This window comes from Strongylocentrotus purpuratus, unplaced genomic scaffold, assembly GCF_000002235.5.
Source record: "Strongylocentrotus purpuratus isolate Spur 01 unplaced genomic scaffold, Spur_5.0 spur5_scaffold_6, whole genome shotgun sequence".
Taxonomy (NCBI): Eukaryota; Metazoa; Echinodermata; class Echinoidea; order Camarodonta; family Strongylocentrotidae; genus Strongylocentrotus; species Strongylocentrotus purpuratus.
In genome coordinates, this window is record NW_022145612.1 from 42,675,065 (window position 1) to 42,694,375 (window position 19,311).

At 35.3% G+C, this 19,311-nt stretch overlaps 1 protein-coding gene across 1 annotated transcript; it reads right to left on the reverse strand.

Annotated features, from left to right (window-relative positions):
* Window positions 1–55: 55 nt before the first annotated feature.
* LOC581761 (early endosome antigen 1) lies at window positions 56–19,296 on the reverse strand. Its single transcript, XM_031000015.1, has 26 exons — window positions 19,129–19,296; window positions 17,663–17,719; window positions 17,005–17,181; window positions 16,377–16,381; window positions 15,741–15,798; window positions 14,325–14,399; window positions 13,211–13,268; window positions 12,139–12,245; window positions 11,588–11,674; window positions 10,675–10,733; window positions 9,618–9,758; window positions 9,156–9,224; window positions 8,629–8,734; window positions 8,031–8,168; window positions 7,372–7,509; window positions 6,611–6,748; window positions 5,813–5,982; window positions 5,494–5,587; window positions 5,159–5,212; window positions 4,776–4,877; window positions 4,126–4,254; window positions 2,742–2,876; window positions 2,111–2,239; window positions 1,229–1,363; window positions 643–831; window positions 56–196 (listed from the first exon to the last, which is right to left on the reverse strand). The coding sequence occupies exons 1-26, from the start codon at window positions 19,174–19,176 to the stop codon at window positions 56–58; spliced, it is 2,739 nt and encodes a 912-aa protein (XP_030855875.1). The 5' UTR covers window positions 19,177–19,296.
* Between the last annotated feature and the right edge of the window lie 15 nt (window positions 19,297–19,311).

Sequence of the window (19,311 nt, forward strand, 5' to 3'; positions counted from 1 at the left end):
TCAATGATGAATTAATCCCACATCACATCAAAGATACTATCCGTAATGTGCATTATCATTGCCTGAAGGAACACCACTCATCATGGATCTGACTCACCTGATACTGATGCTCTGCATTGGAGGCATTGAGCGTTGATTCTAATTCCTCTCTCTCCTTCTGCAATTTTGAGATAGCGGCCTGGCTTTCCTCGATTGACTGCAATGAGGAAAACAAAAAAATTATTACAATCAGTGACAAGTTACTGAAAATATACCATGAAAAATCAGATGTTGTTCCTGAATAATCATTCAATATTTACATCGATGGCAGTCAAGATTCAAGATTGTTTTTTTCTTCAACAAGTTGATTGGTAAAAGTATGCACACTAGTACTTCACATTACACATACTCAATGATCCCAAACTTTGCAAAGTAGCTAAGATATTTTCAATCAAACAAATTAGTATGTAAAATCATGATTCTTAAACAATTATTGATGTAACACAGATGGGTTATGACAGATGGACCTGTTAATATGGGACCAATGAAAAATTGTGAATACTTCTGATATAAATGATATTTACTATTTGGTTATTATCCTTTCATTTAATATATTCTGTCATCCTCACTGCCTCTTCTTTACTATGGATGTTTCACTCTTACCTTTTCACTATTTGATCTGAGGTCTGTCAGCTCCCTAGACTTTGACTCCAGACTATCTTTGGTAGACTGCATTTCTTCTTCCATTTTAGCTAAAGTACTGGCAGTGGAGGCTAGTTGATCCTGAGTACTTTGAAGAGAAGCTTCTGTCTGGCCCAGCTTGGATTCACACGATGTCAGATCTTTAGATGTCTATTGGCATCAAAAGCAAAGAAATAAAAAGAAGTACAGGTAAAACAATGATATCACAAGTTGTCTTCAGTATGTCATAGATAATGAAACAGTACATATTTTACCAAATTTGTGAACATTGTATAAGGGTGACACATATTCCTGATTGGGTTTCCAAGTAGCCATATGACTATCAAAAGGAATACCGATATGGATACAATCAAGCACAATGGTCTATAATTTAAACGAGATAAAACTTAACTGTTGTGTGACCAGTTTGAATGTTAACATACATATAGAAACTTTGTCACTGTCATCTTTCAGTACAAACCTCAACTGCCCCATTTTTAAACAGAAAATGTCATTTGATTACAGAGTGTGTGACAGGCTTTAATAGCACTTTGTACACTGAACTAACCGTTTGGAATTGTTCTGTGATAAGATCTAAAGCTTTCTGTCTCTCTGTCACCACTGCTTGTATGTTAGTAGTCTTCTCCTCCAGCTCTGCTTTCTGAGCATCTTTAGAAGCTTCAATGGTTGATATCTGGTTGTCCTGAGAAGAGAACAAGAGTAGCAATTTATTTGGATGTTGAATTCAAGATTTTAACTCATGTAATTGTATATATAGATATACATCTTACAGCGTCATTAGACGGACATATGTAGTGAAAAATTAGTCATTGAGTAGACATGGTCATAAGCAGGACAATTTTGTGTCCTGTTAACGATTGAACAATAGAATTACTGCCCTCTACGTACGTTTGCAGGCAGAGGAAACTTAAAGACCTCCCAAGAAACAATAGGTTTAATCATTAGTCATTAGTTTAATTAGTTATGTTGTTTTGAATTTAGGGTTAGGTTTAGGGTTAGGATTATGGTAATATACAAGTTTTTATGATGCCCAGTTAATGAACCATTTAGGGTTATATTTAGATGTCCTGTGAATACAACATGTAGGGTTATATATATTTATATATATATATATATATATATGATTTTGCAACAAAACAGTTCTATAAGCAATCTACATTACAATATCATAACAAATTTGATGAAATTCTTGAAATAATTTTTTTACACAGAGCAAAATGGAAACAAATAAATTTGATAATCATAACTAGATCTTTAATTCAATCAGTCAATTAATCAATTAATCAATCAATCAATCAATTCCTCATTAAATCATTCATTAACTAATTAACAATTACAAAAATAATTAAATCATCAAACTATTCCATCATTTATTCAATCCAATCATTTTCATCTTATATTCAGTGATTCATTGACCATAGCAACTGACCTTGTTCTTCAAGTCTGTCTGCAGTAGTGAGTACTGGTGCTGGCTGTTGGTTAGTTCACCTTTGACCTCTTGAACCTGTGTCTCAAGACCTTTGACCTGGTCCTTGGATGAAGTCAGTTCATCCTTGGTCTGAGATAATAGGATCATCACAATGGAAAAAAATTAGCAGAGACCATTTGCAACATAGATATGAGGGTGGGAGGGGTGGAGGATGTGACTACTTAATGTCTGAGTAAATACGTGGGAAAGTATTTATCAATAGAAAGTAATCGGTGGAGATTCAGATGATATCAGTTTATTCTATAGTTCTGAATCAGACAGTGACAACATGAATACATCATATTCATGAAACAATTGAAGGGCAGAGTAGGAAAATGTTACAATAGCAAGTAACATCAGTCATTAAAAATATTTGTAACTTTCAATTTTGTGTAAAAAATTAATTAATTAATTAATTAATTTTGTTAAAATTTTCTCCTCCTCCTCCTCTCTTCCTCCTCCTCCTCCCCTCCTCCCTCTCTTCTTCTCCTCCTCCTCCTCCTCCTCCTCCTCCTCCTCCTCCTCCTCCTCCTTCTTCTTCTTCAGACTTTGTTGTCATCATTGAGCAATTATATTCAGACTAGAACTGTACCTGTTGGAGTAGTTCCTGGACCCTATCCATGTCCTTCTGCTTATCTTCAAGTGCTGTCTGTGATGTCCGTAGATGACTCTCTAGATCGGCCCTCTGGGTTGCAATGGAGGCTTCAGCAGCATGTAACAACTCATTCTGTGAAGGTAATTGAAATGAATGTATTATTTTAGAGACTTCTCACGAAAGAAGAGGCACGATTTGTTTCATTTAATTTCGTTTATTCAGTTGTGACTACATAATATAGATCTGTTTACATTAAAACATATATGAAGAGGTATAAACATATTTCAAACAGAAATGGCCAAGCATGATGCATTGTGGAAACTGGCAATTAAATACAAGCAAAAAAAAAAGAAGACATTATAAGGGAATTCCTTTAGCTTAGTAATTTGAGCAGCTCTTCTGGAAATAGGAGATCCTGGGTTCTACATCATGATCAAGCCATCAAGAAATAATTCTCAATGATACATGTATAACCCTTTGGATAGACTTAATAGATCCATTGATTCACATCTTGCTTTCCAAGAATATGTATGATTTCTTACAATAGCAAGATTGTTAACCATCACAATAACATCACTTTATAGCTTACATGGATATAGTTTTGTGATAAATAATAATAATGTTCAATTCTTATATAGCTCCTATTACATAATTTTCTCTATGCGCTTAGATAGGAGAGAGAGAGAGAGAGAGAGAGAGGGAGAGAGAGAAGAGGAAATACATCAAAAATATTGAGCCTCCATCGTTTATTACCTACATTTATCCAATCAATTACAAAATTCACACGTTTACTTTATGATCTAAGACTGGCATGAGCAAAACAGATATGTTTTTAAGTTGGATTTAAACTGATGTAGTGATACCTGTAATGATGTGTCATGAATAACTAGCAAAACATTTGAGGGTTCTTGGGGCTGGTTATGAATCATTTCTAACAATAAACAATGATTGGGTAATAATAATAATAATAATAATAATATTCGGCTTTTAAATAGCGGTTAATACATCAACGATGTGTCTAAGGGCTTCACAGATATATTATTACCCCGGTTATCGGATTCAGGCTTACCCGCACACAATGTATGCACATTCTTCACTCCCTGGGGAGCATTCCAGCCGGGCATTATTTATACAAGCGCACACTTGCTCATCTAATCACATTAACTTTCGCATTCTACCGGGTACCCATTTAATACCTGGGTGGAGAGTGGCAAATGTAGATTAACGTCTTGCCAAAGGACATTAGTGTCGCGTCGGGACTCAAACCCCGTACTTTGTGAACTGCTGTCGGGTGACTTATCCACTAGACCACAACCCCTCTGGTACAACCAACATATGTACGTAACATATCTTTTTGTAAACTTTTGAGAGATTATCTTACCTTTGATTTGACTTCAGCTTCCGTAGCTACAAGTTTTTCCTGAGTGCCTGCCAACTTGCCGGTTGTATCTGCCAGATTTGTTTCCGTCCTTTCCAGTTTGGCTTTCTCAGATTCAAGGTGACTCTTGGCCTGGACATCAAACAGACAGCAAAGAGATACCATCAGATGTTAAATATTATCAACTCATTAATGTTGATACCAGGGCAGCTTTTCACGAAACCGTCATAAGAACAAGTTTGCGGACAACCCATTGAAACGCGTGTATTGAATTTAACACGCGTTTCCATGGGATGTCGGTGAACCTGTTCTTATGACAGTTATGTGAAACAACCCCCTGATGTATATGTATATCAGTCTATGAAGAATGTGTAGTAATACCAAAGCGATTGTATTCAACTAGTTACAAGATACTTGAACAACACTTGCCAGTAACCAGTAAAGACAGTTACAACACCACCAGTATAAACCTTAGATCATACATAACTAAGGTGGGAACCTGGCTAACCCGAGTCTCATTGGACAACATATTCACATGCAAAGTGTCAAGTGAAGACGGTTTCTTAATCACAACACGCATAATCACTCCTCAATTCGGAATGTATTCAGACTGAATCTACAAAAAGAGACAGATATCTCAGATGTTTGCTCACCTCTTTGAGCTGTTTGTAAAGCTGTTCTGTTTTCTCGTGATGCTCCTGTGCCAGCGTTTCTTTACTTGCTTCCAGGTCTGATACCTCCTTCTGGAAGTCATCCTATGATATAGGAGAGAATAAATAATACAATTATAACTATGTGTAAGTAACATAGACAGAAAATGTATGCAATGCCTTGTCAATTGTACGAAAAGTTTATGTAATATCTTAGCTTAAAGTATATTACATTTTAAAAGAAAACCTTCAACTTCTACGGTAAACAATAAAAAGAGTCTACCCTTTAAGGGTAGTATAAAGCAGAAAGGAAGTGTCAAATGCATCACTCAAAATATTTCATACAGTTAAAGAAATAAACGGACAACTTTGGAGATTTGACTTACCACTTCTTGTTTGAGTTGTTGGATGGCAGTCTCTACCCCTTCTCCAGCCTGAATCTGTATAAGAGAATCATTATATAAAGATAAAAATACAAGCAGCTTTCTTCACAACCTGTAGGTGCTGTTAGGGTTCTGTTCTAATCACTTTGGCTTTAGCTGAGCTGCAAAAAGTAGCAATAAAAGATTTTGAAAGAACTACCTCCTATCAGATGTCCTTTTATTAAACCTCAGTCAACACAGACATGAAAGCAACTTCAAATTTCATGTCCGCTTCTTTTAGTTTGTACAGAATATGCCAACAGCATGCAGTACTTTATGAACCTAAACATCCTTCTTACCTGTGATATCAGATCTGTCTTCTCTGCTTCCATTTTCTCATTGGCCTCTTTTTGCTTCTGAATGGTACTCTCCAGATCTGTTATCTTAGCATCTCTGTACAAAAAAAGGGTAAATAAAGAGCAATAGTAAATAACTAGCATGAACTATGTCATAAATGTCGAACTGAAATGGATACAACAATGTAAAAGAAGATATCTCAGAAGTATTCATTAGAATTCAAGGTTAAGAGATTCCTATACTTCTATGACCCTGATATGACCTTTGCATGACCTTCGTGAGGAAACGTTTTTAAGTTTTACTATCAAATATTCCCCATACCTTTCTGAGAGATTTCTTGCATGCTCCTCCAACTGCGCTTCCTTGTCTCTGAGCTGTGACCCTAGGTCGTCGCTATGGTTACTCTCTTGTTGATACTGCTGTTTGGCTGTGTCAAGCTGCTGTTGTAGACTACTCACTAGACCCTGCTGTTCCTTCAGAGCCTCCTCAACCTAAATCAAACACACATATACCAAAGACAATGAAGATTACCTTTGCACCTAAGAATTTTGATTTGTGGTTTAAGCGGCCACTTTGAATTTAACCCATTACTTAGCACCCAGATAACTTGGGCTAGAACTAATAAGATAAAATTGTAATCAACAAGTTAAAAAGTATTCAACAAAATTATTTTAGAGATTAGGTAAAGCTTTAAAGTGACTCGATAACATTGCCTCAGATTCTGAAACAAAATTTTGGATTTAGCTCATGCTACAATCATAATTGATGTTTAGGTCAGTCAGGAATCCCATGGCTTTTACAAGCCTGTCTGACTACCAAGATATTTATGACTGAAAATCGAAATTCCAATTTTTGTTTTCCTAACGGTTTTTATAACACTACAGTCCATTGGGGAAAATGACTATGGTAAAACTGGTCACGCAAAGATTTTTACTTTTTTGAGGAACTTCATGATCATTTTGGAGCACAATTTTTTTAGGGCTTCAATATTCCACCATATCACAGACACTGATAACAAGTAGGGCCATGCATCTCATAGTTAACATTGTTAAATGATGCTTTTAAAAGTTAAACAATTTTTTTTGTTAAGTTTTTTTTTAGGTTTGAGGTGTCACTCACCTTGCTGTGTTCTAGCTTGAGAGCAGTCAGTTTCTGTTCCGTGTGTCTGATTTGATCTTCACCAGACAGCCTACTCCCAGATAAATCTTTCCTCACCTTCTCCACCTCCTCATCTCTCTCCTTGATGGATGCTTGCAGCTGCATCAGGCAAAAAAAAAAGGAAAGAAGAAAAAAAAAGGTTACAATAGTAGGCACTCAAAGATACTGCTATTTTGCTCACAAGAATATTATTGCGCAATATCCCCCTCCATTAGAAAAAAAAAAGAAAACTGGAAATTTGTGACATGAATGCCATCATTTTTTATTAGATGCTGCTGATGACGGCTATATGCTGCTATATAAGGGGGAGGATTGGGGAGTCCTGAAAAGGACTGTTGGTAATCTTTCTTTCTTGAGTGTGTGTAGTCCTGAAAAGTCCTTTTCAGGAATCCCCAATCCTCCCCCTCTCACTGACAGGGTGCAATTGTAAGCCTGCTGTATATTATTTTCTTCTCTTAAATCTGACAGTTATATTTTTGTATGCTATATGATAACAAATTTATTAGGTATTCTGCTTAATCCAGATAACTTGTTTTAGCCACTCAGCTACCTCTACTGAAAGTATTACAAATTCATCTGAGATATATTGCACAATTACAGACATAGAATGTGGACAAAAAATATGATATTTCAACATCTGAGATTTGGCCAATCTTTGCCCATCTGTCACATTTTTGTACACACTTTAGAGGAATAAGAATTGAATATTAATTTCTGTATACCTTTTCAATCTGTTGCTGCAACTCCACACTTTGATTGCCCTTGCTGGTGAGCTGATGTTGGTGTTGCTGCTCACTGAATTCAAGTTCTTGCTTCAACTTTTGATTGGCAACTTCCAACTCCTGCAGCCTTTCGTTTGCCTACCAAAACAGTCAATATTTATTTAATTGATTTCACAAATCTAAATCACATGTTGTAGTATGTCATGAAGAAGGTCTTCGAAGGAGGTAAAAATAAAAGAAGATCAAGTGTAAGAAAAGAGGAAAAAGGTAAGAATAAGGACAAGAAAACAGTTTATCAAAAGAGATGGGAACAGTGAATCATGGAAGTAGAAACCAAAAATTGCAATATTAAAGCCGATAAAGTATTGGGAGCTTAAAAAATCACCTAAATTGTATAATGATGTGTAAGAGGAAGTCATTGTTCACAAACTTCTGCAAGGATTTTCAAAAAAATGAGTTTGATGATGAATAGTGATGAAATAATTCAAATCTGTCATAAGTATTCATCTTAAAACAAATTTGTTTTGAAAATCCTTACAGAAGTGTGCGTTAAATGACATCCTCTTTCACATCATTGCACAATTAAGTAATTTTCAAACAAATTTTAGGCTCCTAACACTTAAGAGGGGCTTTAATCACCCTGCTATCCTTCATCATACCTTTGACATCTGTATCTGTAGATCAGAACTCTGGTTGTCCTTTGAGCTAATGTCTCGTTGGAACTGCTGGCGAGTGAAATCTAGCTCCTGCTGCACTTTCTCCTTTAGAACCTCGCTTTCTCTTAAATTTCCCTGAACCTGGGTTTAAGTATGACAATGTTTGGGATCATTTTAGTATGGTATGACATCATGCATTAGTAATGTAGGTTTGGGACTAATGTATAAAGAGCATTGTTTTTTTTAAACATCTTAATGATATGTTTACATGTGAATGAATTCTAATTTCAAATCAATATTCAAGATGTTTTGTAGTTGCTATGGTTTAATTTCTCTCATTTTTGATTTTTTTTTTTTTTTTTTTTTTTTTTTTTGGGGGGGGGGGGGGGGGGGGGGGGGTGGACGGTGGGAAGCATGAACTAGGAACAAAGGGAGGGCAGGTGCAAAGTGGAGAAAGTTCAAAATACTTCAAATCTTTGCAGTTAACAAAATAAATTGGGTATAAAGTCATTGATACAGATACGTTCTGTGAATTCCCATATTTTGTAGGTTAAGAACGGACCATAGCAAATCCTATTCAAGAAGTAGTTGTAATGTTTACCTCGGTGAGTTTGAGTTGTAAGCTGTTGTTTGTGTCTGTGGCTTCTTTGAGCTGTTGCTGTAAAGCTTGACTACTTGATGAGGTCTCACTGATACTAGACTGCAATCTAAGAATGGAAACAAAGAGAGAGATAGAGAGAGAGATAGAGCGAGAGAAAGAGAGAGCGAGAGAGAGAGAGAGAGAGAGAGAGAGATAGAAAGAGAGTGAGTTACAAACTTTTAAAGGACTATTTGTCCATTGTTGAACACACGATTGCAATTGAATGAAATAGAGAGCAATTAGCATTTTTATAAACTCACAACCAACGGATATTCCACAAAACTGACCGTAAGTGCTTGAGTCCACAGGCCGTCATGATAATGTAGGATCAGGGTGATGAACAATTGTGAAGTACAAACATATCTTCATTACAGTGCCAATGTGACACAACTCTTTTTCTACTTTAAAATCAGATTGTTATCTATGGTTATTATTAAGCAGCAGTTAATTAAAAATCTGTTTGTGAAAAAAAAGGATGAAAGACTTACTTCAGAACCTCTTCTTTCTTAGGAGCAATCTCTATCTCTGTCTGTAAAGCCTTGATCTGAGCTTCTGACCTATAATGAATGTAAACAAATGATTAAAAACATAAAATAAACAAATATAGCAATGCAACATGTCCTTAAAGGTATGATTGTCTTTCTGAATAGGTTTCAGAAATCCATTTCAATTACTTCTTTGGATGTTGGTAAAAGTGAAATGATACTCTCAGCTGTAAGTCCAGCTCCCACAAAAAGGTAAACCGCTTAAATGAAAACCATCAAATGTGATTTTGAAAGGCAACAGGAAACCTCATTGAGGAACAGTTAAAAAAATAGCTGCCAGCAATTCTTTGTACCCTACCATCTTAGTGTTAGAGTATACATACAGATATGCGATGGTCATATAAATGCAAGAGTGATATATTTCACTTGATTGAGAAGATGCAGTAAGAGATAGATTCCACCTACTCTTCGTTCTTAGTCTTGAGCTCTCCACAGTGTTTCTCCAGCTCCTTCTTCTCCGCCTCCGCCTCCAGGCTCATCTGATCCATCAGGGTTTGAATGCTAACCAGCTCCTTCTTTAAAACTGTGATGTCATCATCAGCTGTCCTACTGGGTGGAACAAAAAATGAATCAATTAAATATTATTGAGGTTAATTAGGTTAATGAATGAGAAACAAACAACTTATCACACCATAATCCATTGAAGTTTCTCTAAGAATGCTGACAAGCTCCTTCTTTAAAACTGTGATGTCATCATCAGCTGTCCTACAGGATGGATGGAGAGATAAGGGAATTTCTTTTTTTATTGATGAGGTGACCTACAATAGACACCATAATCCATTGAAGTTTTTCAAGGAATACTAACCAGCTCCTTCTTCAAAACTATGATGTCATCATTCGCTGTACTACTGAAAGGAGCAATGGGGGGGATTCATTTTAACAAAAACCCTTCGAGATTGTTGAAAAACAACTAAATACACATCTTGGTGATGCTACAACCAATTTCTCCAACAATATTACTAACTAGGAGGAGCAATGTGCCAGACACGATCACTTAAGAAGAATCCACTACCATTATAATTTACTCATCAACTCTACGTCATTATCAACTGTCCTGCTAGAAGGAGTAATATGGGGAAATGTGATAATGACAATAATAGAAAGACATTATTTGGTGCTGGGAGAAGAAAGGCTTGATTAGATATCATTACATGATCCCATTTTTACAAGAATGCCAACTAGGCCACTGACTTATAATCAGTTACAATTGATATCAATTGCAACTCTGTACATAAGAGATAGGAGACTGCAAACTTGCAATTGATTGGAGGACTTGCGATTGATTCGGATCAATCGTAACTCTTCATAAAATGGGGCCCACCTCTTTCTTCAGGACTATGATGAGTAAATGTTTCCACTGAAAATTTCACAATGAGGATTTTCTCTTCTTAAATGTTTTCAAATGAAACTCTTGATCCCAAATGCTCTCATAAGATGTATGGATATGGGTCGGCTCAATTACCTTTGTAATGCTTGGGACTCCATGACCTTGAGTTGATTGTCCCTGTCCCTCAGCTCAAACTGAAAATTGAAATAAAGATATTCATAACAGTTTAAAATTGTCATATATTAAAGATAAACTTGGGTTCTGGTAAAAAAAGAAAATGAATTCTCACAGAATCTAACGAAACTTACACTGAATGTTCAAGTTTACAAATAAATGTCATGTGCCAAACAATTTTGGAAGAAAATGTATACTGGCTGGGTAACGAGCATAAAAAGATAAGGAAATCAAGGTAGTACTAGCCCCGACACCATGTGTGTTGTCCCACATCTATCTTTCTGTGTACAGTGATTGTTACTTTACCAAGACTGGGCCAAATTTATGATGATTTTGATGACTCCAGAACCTTGCAGTACACACCAATACTTACATGCTATATGATCAACTTTTTCTGATCCATTCCACACCTTTTCTTTCACAATGCAATTGCATTACCAGAACTCACCCTTTATCTTTAAAGAATGCATGAAGCACTTCAAGAACAACCCAAATGGTTTACTTTTAACAGTCCTACACTATTCTATTCAAATTCAACATGATTAAGGACGAGGAGACCCAATGGCTCAGTGGTAGAGCACTGGTCTCAAAACCGGGAGGTCCTGGATTAAAAACCAAGTCGATGTGCTAGTGCCCTTTGGTAAGGCATTGATCCTCATTACCAAGTCCCTCAGAGAGGACTTAAAGCTGTCCGTCCGCTCGTTGCTTACTTACAAGCACACACATGCTGTTAGCACTCAGGTAAAACAAAGCATCAAACCATCACAAGTTTTTAAGTGTTCGTACAGACCCTAAAGGTCATTAGGAATTATAGTAGTAACTTGCTACAAGTACATTAACATGAAATTTAAGAAACTCAAGAACCCTCACACACCTGAGTCTGTTCCAAGGCTTCTTTGAGAGCTAAGTGGTGCCCTTTCTCTTCGTCTAGCTCTGCACGGATTGTGGCTACATCCCCTGCCTATGAAGGTACGAAGGTGAATAGGGAGAGAGAGACGAGGTATCATTTCTGGAGGCAAAAACCAACAACATGGTACTAATAATACTACTTGAACAGTATGTTGATGCACCATCTATTTACTAGTAGTACACTAGACATGGTGCATGCCTAGGGCCATACAACACTGTGGTATTATGCAGTTTCTTAAATGATCAATACTGGCTTATACATTTTGGTAATGTCTTCCAATATGGCAGTATTTAAGGATATTTGACCAGGTTAAATTTGTTAAAGGTTAAATATTTTTTATGTTGCAAAGTGTTTTTGTTAAGTGCTCCGTGAACCCAGTCTTCTTCACTAGTTATGATATGGAAATAAATGTTAAAATAAAAATGGGGAAAAAGGAACAGACAAGGTTTTAATTTTTTTTAATTCAAATATCACAACTAAGAGGTGAGAGAAGGGAGATGTTAAAACATTCTTACCAAACTAGCAGCTTTTTGCTCCATGGCATCTTTAATGGTCTTATAATTAGTTGCTGTCTGCTTGGATTCACCCAAATCTTGTCTTAAAAGGACAACCTCTGAAGATACTGTTTGCACATTAGACAAAAAAAAAGAAGATAATTAATCACAGTTGGTGGAAAATGCACAACACATTTGTTTGTGTACTTATTAATGATAATGATTACATATTGAGATGAGGTCATATAAGTACATTTAAAACATTAAAAAACCCAACATTTTGAAAAATTTGATAAAAAAATTATGTCAGTAGACCTGTTCAAATACCTCCGTCTACATACACATACAAAATAAATTACCAGAAAATTACCATGGAAAATGCTACAGATTCAAAAATGCGTTATCATATTACTGACTGAATATTGTATGCCTGCTCACAAAGTATTACACTCAAGTTGATTAGATGGAAATAAATATTTTACCATAAACAATCCCAATGACTGAATTGAAGTAAATCAAAGTTTGCATCTTCATACAGTAAACACAAAACGGAGTATTTCAAAAGATCTTTCTGTTATCAAGGCTCTGTTATATGGAATGCATTACCCCCTTCTTTACGTTTATTAAACTCACTGGATTCATTCAAAAAACACTGCAAACTCCTTTCTCTCACATAGTTTAAAATAGTACTTACATGAATATTTTACCCCCCCCCCCCCCTTTATTTCAATATTTTATCTTGTTTCATTTTTGTGTTCATTATAACTTATGTATGTTTATATGTTTTGTAAAAATGTTTTTGATTATGTTGATACTGGGCCCCTTGGTCAAGCAGTTTTTATAACTGAAAGGGCTACCCTGTCAAAATAAAACGACAAATAAATAAATAAATACATATTGTATGCAGTACAGTTGTTCTTCTGGTGTATTTTCCTATAATTCCATCTAAAAAGTAACTACAAATACTAAAAAATAATGAGGATTTTTCTCCATGGAAGTTTAATCTTCTCAATTCTGAACCGTAACCCTTTGAGCAATATGCTTTATAGCATTGATAATACATTAATCAAAAATACAATCTACATCTACTTACATAGTGATCTATTCTCCTCTGACTTTTTCAATTGTTCTTTGAACAAATCTGTATCATCCTGTGAAACATAATAAGATTGTATACAATAATGATCAAACAATCAACAATAACAACGAAAAGTAAAAAAGAAGAAGAATAAGAAAGGTTTTCTCTGTGATTGATAATTATTACAAGTGTGAATTAGTATGTGTTTGTGGTTATAGATGCATGTGCTGGTAAATAATTAACATCCCAATATGATCGCTATGTTACAGCAAACTATGCATTATTAAATAGATCCTGTGTATACTCCAAATGTTGTTAGAAGTGCTAAGTCTGCCATAACACACCCCAATAATGAGCAGCAAACTCCATATCATTTACTGCCGCAAGTTAGTGAGGATTGTGCCATGACTTCAGCTATTGAAATTATTTGAAGGAATATAGATCCAGGGGGGTGTTTCACAAAGATTCTAAGTCGAACTTAACTGTTAGTTGGACTTAAATATTATGGGAAGCCATTAGCATCCTTGAAAATATTTTGTAAATTTCTTTGTAGAAGGCATAAAATGTTGATTCAAATCATTCATATTTCCTATTATCATGGGAGATTTCATGTTCTTGGCGTGGAATTTATAAAAAAGTCTAAAACACTTGAATTTCTGCTTTTGGATATATTTCATTTTAAGGCTCCAATGGCTGTCCATAATATTTAAGTCCAACTTAGTGTTAAGTTCTACTTAGGATCTTTGTGAAACACCCCCCAGATAAAAGAAGAGACATATATAAGTTGCTCTCTCTATATGCCGGTGGTTAATATACCAAGTGTGTATCATATTTCCCAAATGACTGCATCAAAGTCTCCCCTTTCTATGTTATGGCTACCTCTCCTTTTCATTTGAAAGACATTATACATAAAATGTGTAATGAATGTCAAATTGTTAAATTAACCTAATTAAGCAATTGGTGAATCAAAATTGTACTTTATAAATTGACATCTGTTTGGCTGAAGTACAACCATACTACTTAATATTATATTTTCTCTGAAAAAATTATAAATTCGAAAGAAAAATGTATTTTTACAGTTTAATGATCTAAATTATAGATTAAAAACTAGAGTGAACAACGGGCTCACTATCAACATTGGCTCTTCACCAGACTTTAATCTGTCCACCTCCTTCTTCAATTCAGTAGCATACCATTGCTCTTCCTTTGGATAGAAGAACAGAAAGATACAAACATGCCAGCAAATATCAAAAGTAAAAACAAAACATGCATATCAAAGCCCCTCTTTAATAAAGTGTTGAGAGCCCCCAAAATTTGATGGCGAAATTTCACTTAAGTTGTATCATAACGTGAAAGAGGATGACGTCATTTAAGAAACACTTCTGCAAGGATTTTCAAAACAAATGTGTTTGAAGTCTAATAGTGATGAAAGAATACACAATTTAGGTTTTCTGCGTACAACAGAAAACCAAGCTCATGTATTCTTTGATCAATATTTGTCTTCAAACACATTTTTTGGGGGAAATCTTTGCAGAAGTGTATCTTAAATGACATCCTCTTTCACATTATGATACAATTTAAGTGAAATTCTGCCATCAGAGCTTTGGCGAAAGTGGGGCTCCGAACACTGCAAGGGGAGCTTTAAATTAGTAAACCAATGAGCATGAAACCCGCACTGAGGGAGAGAGGAGAGGGAGGGAGAAAGAGAGTCCATGACGGTAGAGAGTAAAAATTGACAAGGACGGAAGGAACAGAACATGGGAAATATATAGATAGCTTGGGGCAGACAGAGAGAGAGGGAGAAAAAGAGACATATAGGCAAGGAACAAAAATCACAGCACTAGAATGCAAGAAGGCTGGTATGCAGAAAAAAAGTAATGCAAATCGCTATGTTTGTTGTTCAAGTCTAAAAGGCAAATTGTATTCATGAATAAAATATTAGAGGTCCCTTTGTTGTCATTTTCATTAGTGTGATTGGTTTAGAAATGGTATGATGATGAAGGATGAAGATAAATCTTAACAAAAATACTTTTTTTGTACGAGTTGATATTTCTAAATCATTCTAGCAAGCAAATGCCTTTGGAGATAAAATTGAAGTCAAAATATCTTCTAATATGTGCCAAACTACATCCAATGTATAATTTTTAAATAGTTCAGAGTTTGTATGACATATTGCACATAAATTTAGATTTGAGTCAGATACACACCAACAAATTACATGCCTAATTGTACAATGCAGAAATATCTTCTTTCTCAAAGTATTACACAGTATACATTGCATTTAAGTAGATATTTAAAAAAAATGGATTTGATACAGCACAGCAGGGAAAGCCAAGAAAAGGTTGCAAGTATCAAACTAAAAAATAAAAAAATAAAAAACATCAAGGAAAATTCAACATGAAAAAAAAATCAAATTGCAGCAAAATCTAAAATGGAAATCATCAGCTTCAGGAATAGGGCACAATTCTCATGATTTTGTTATAAACACTCTACAAATACTGCATAAGTCCACATTAGTATTGAGTTCTCAAATTTCTCAGCTTACTTTCAAGGAGGTCTTCAATTCGTTGACTTCCTGACGTAAAATCTCTACATCTCCATCTAGTCTGTAAAAAGAAGACAACAACTTATTTAAATTCAAATGAATCATACTGAATTAATCTTCACCACTTAAATAAAATTACAATCAGTGCATGGTTGAAGTATTGGACTAAGACTTGTGCCCTCTATATAGCAAACAATGCCTAATCCGTGACCATTGGTCCCCATGATCCCCTTTTTCTTATGTTAATTTCGAGCTTATTTGATTGATGAGATAACCCACCTGTCAGTGGCCTTGCAGGGAGGTCTAATCCTTCCTGGCCAACCTAGTGCAGTGGGGCTTCAAATGTTAAAAGAAGGATTGAAAATAATCTCAGAGCCTTCAGATGTGGCATTAGCCCCTGGTTGTTCAGCCTTTTGGATATGATCTAAAATAAAGAGTCCCCTTGTAGTAAAATACTTATAAGAATATAATCATCCCCAGTCAATACATATATAACTCTATCCTTACAATAAAAAGTACTTTAAAATACAGATACTATAATAAATATTCAGGATACAGCAAGCACCCCCCCCCCCCCCACCAACCCATTCCCTCTGGAAGAAAATACGACAAACAATTGTGTGTAACTAGACTTACCGGTCCTAGAGATCCGATTGGTAGAATGGAGCCAGAAAATATCAGTACAGTCCACACAGTGAGTAGTCATCATGTAAAATGAGAACACAAGAAATAAAGATATGAATAGTTGGGATTTATGGTATTTTGAGCTAATTTCATGATTGAAATGTCAATTTTATCTCAACTTATCAACTAAACAGAATTAAAAAAAGGTTGATTATCTCTAAGTTAATAGGGTCAAGTCAAGTCACTCAAAATGATGTGACATAACTCCAAAATAAGAGGAGCATGGATAAATTTCATCTCAGTTTTAGATCTCTAGAGTTGGGAACCCCATTAAAACTCCTTATGTAAATCAATAGTAGTTCTCTGACTTAATTAACCATGATCAAACTTTAAATAGGAATTCAAATTTGGAATTCAAAACTATTAAGGATGAAATACATGAAAGATTAATCTAAGCTAATTCCTGCAGGAGCTCCAGGGACCTTTTTCACAAAGCCTTATTTCAATGACAAATGACAAAAATCAAAAACAAATCTGCTGATAACCAATCAGAAGCGAGGGTTTCAGTAGCTTAAATATATAACAAAAACTGTCAACTGTCACCGATAACAAGTTTTGTGAAATGGGGCCCAGAACTTACATTGGCTTGGACTGAATTCTGACGTGCAGCATTGGTGGTTGCTGCCGGTGATGCTACTACCTCCGGTTCCATGGCCGCTGCTCCTCCTCCGAAGTCTGTGTTATGAACTGACTCCCAGTGGGATTGAAGCTGCTCCGGAGAGGAGAGTGCCACCATACAGGTTGGGCAGATGAACCCCTGTTGATCATGAATAATATTATTATACTTTAATGTAAATTGCTTCATATTTTAGGGCAAGCATTCATAGTTTCAAATCATTATCTTTTATTGTTAAACTGAAGTATGGTACATGTATATGACTGATTAAAACTGCAATGTAGAAAGACAATACAACACTAAACTTTAATGTTTGGGAGTCATCTGTGAAATATCAGATGTCTTCATGATGTTATATTTATCCTAATTAAATTGAAATGCTTCCTAGTCTTTTTCTGTTGAAGTTGTCACAGCAAATGGATAATCTCTATATAACTGATCATTTTAGTATCAAAGCCATAAACTGATGTACTTTTATACCAATTTCTTAAATTAATGGACTCATGTTTACTTTACATGTTTTTGTACAACACTAATTCTTCTGAAGATGACAATTTTTTTTAAAAGATTTTTTTTTGGGGGGTACAGGATATCACTATGCCTGGCTATACTTCTTACTTACCGATGCTTCTTGTTCTTCATAGCCAGAAGACCTACTCGGACTTTCAGGGGTAACAGTCTAGAGAGAGAGAGAAAGCAAGAGAGAGAGAGAGAGAGAGAGAGAGAGAGAGAGAGAGAGAGAGAATTCATACAAAAATGCAGCTTAATACCTAACAAATCCTAATCGTTTTTAAAGCAGATAAAACATTCATTCTAAATGAAATTATTGAAGTCATTAATGAAATTGGAGATAAAATACTGATGTTACATGTATGTGACTGGAAAATGTTTCATTTCTTAAGTTCAATTTTGAAGTTCTGTAACGTGTTTATTTAACCGAGGTAAAATAATAGTTGGCCAAAATCAATCATCAAACATGCTGCATCAAAAACAATCTAAACTCTCCAACAAAACTCAATTAACTCAGGACAGTAGATAAAACAACCTCACACGAAGAAAGACGGAACAGAACTGTCTTTAATATACAAAATTATAACATGTCTCTTAGTACAAATCAGGCATCATAACAAAATAAACCAATCAGGGGAAAGTCATGTGATAAGAGAAACCAATGAGGTGAACCGGCTAGATAGATCAAAGGTGAGAGGCAAAGAGAACGAATGAGAGAAGAGAAAGTGCATGTTGCTAGGGCAGGAAAAGGCAACCATGCATAGATCTAGAGAATGAGAAGACAACAAAGGGAATGGGTTTGGAGGAGAGACATGAAAATAAGGTGTGGCAGTAGTGCAACTGAAAGACTGTGCTGTAAGAAGGTGAATGAAATGGGAACATGAGCTGGGAAAATGAAGATGCAAATGAAGAATGCAATATGTAATAATGGATAAGGAAGAGAGAAGAAATTTACTAACTGAAATATAAAGACAAATTCAAACTCTTACAGTTCCTTAATTTTCAACAATAAAAATTAAACTATTTTAAATATAGATCTACTCATGCACAGTGCCAGATTTTGAAATAAAATCACATTTGATTTTGAGTTGTAGACTATATAATTATTTTCATTGGTTTTGATCATATCACACTAGTGTATTGAATCAGCCAAATTGAGTGAATCCATACAACCAAAGGAATTTGGAGTATTGGATTTGCATTAAATGTCAGACTCGGTTTCTTGACTTGTTTTTGTTGGACAAAATTTTAAAAACAAAACAATGACACACTCACAACAATGCACAAACTACTTTGTCGTTGTCAACACAAAGAAATTATAACCAATATTAATGATGCGCAAACCCCTATGGTTATACTATAGACTCCCCATCTCTATTTTCATTTGGTACGAAGTTATAGCCAGCCAAATCATGAATGTTGCCCAAAATGGGTGATTCCCCTTTTCATCTCCACTTTACTTCAGTCCCATCCGGATACATTCATGTAATGTTTCTGAAAGCGAAAGTGTGTTTACAATTTTAACATTCCAAATTTATATAAGTTGTGCATATAAATCCTTAAATTTAATTTCCTCACCTTCACGCTATCCCTAGCTTTCCGTCCAAATCGCTTGATGGCATCCATTGTGATTAAAAGAGATACAAATTCGTTAAAATTGTCGACAGGAAGCTCAGTCTGTTGACTGCATAATACGGTAAATGCATTAATTGTTGGTGACACGCCCACATGCGCGATAGACTTGCGCGCTTTGAGCTTTGA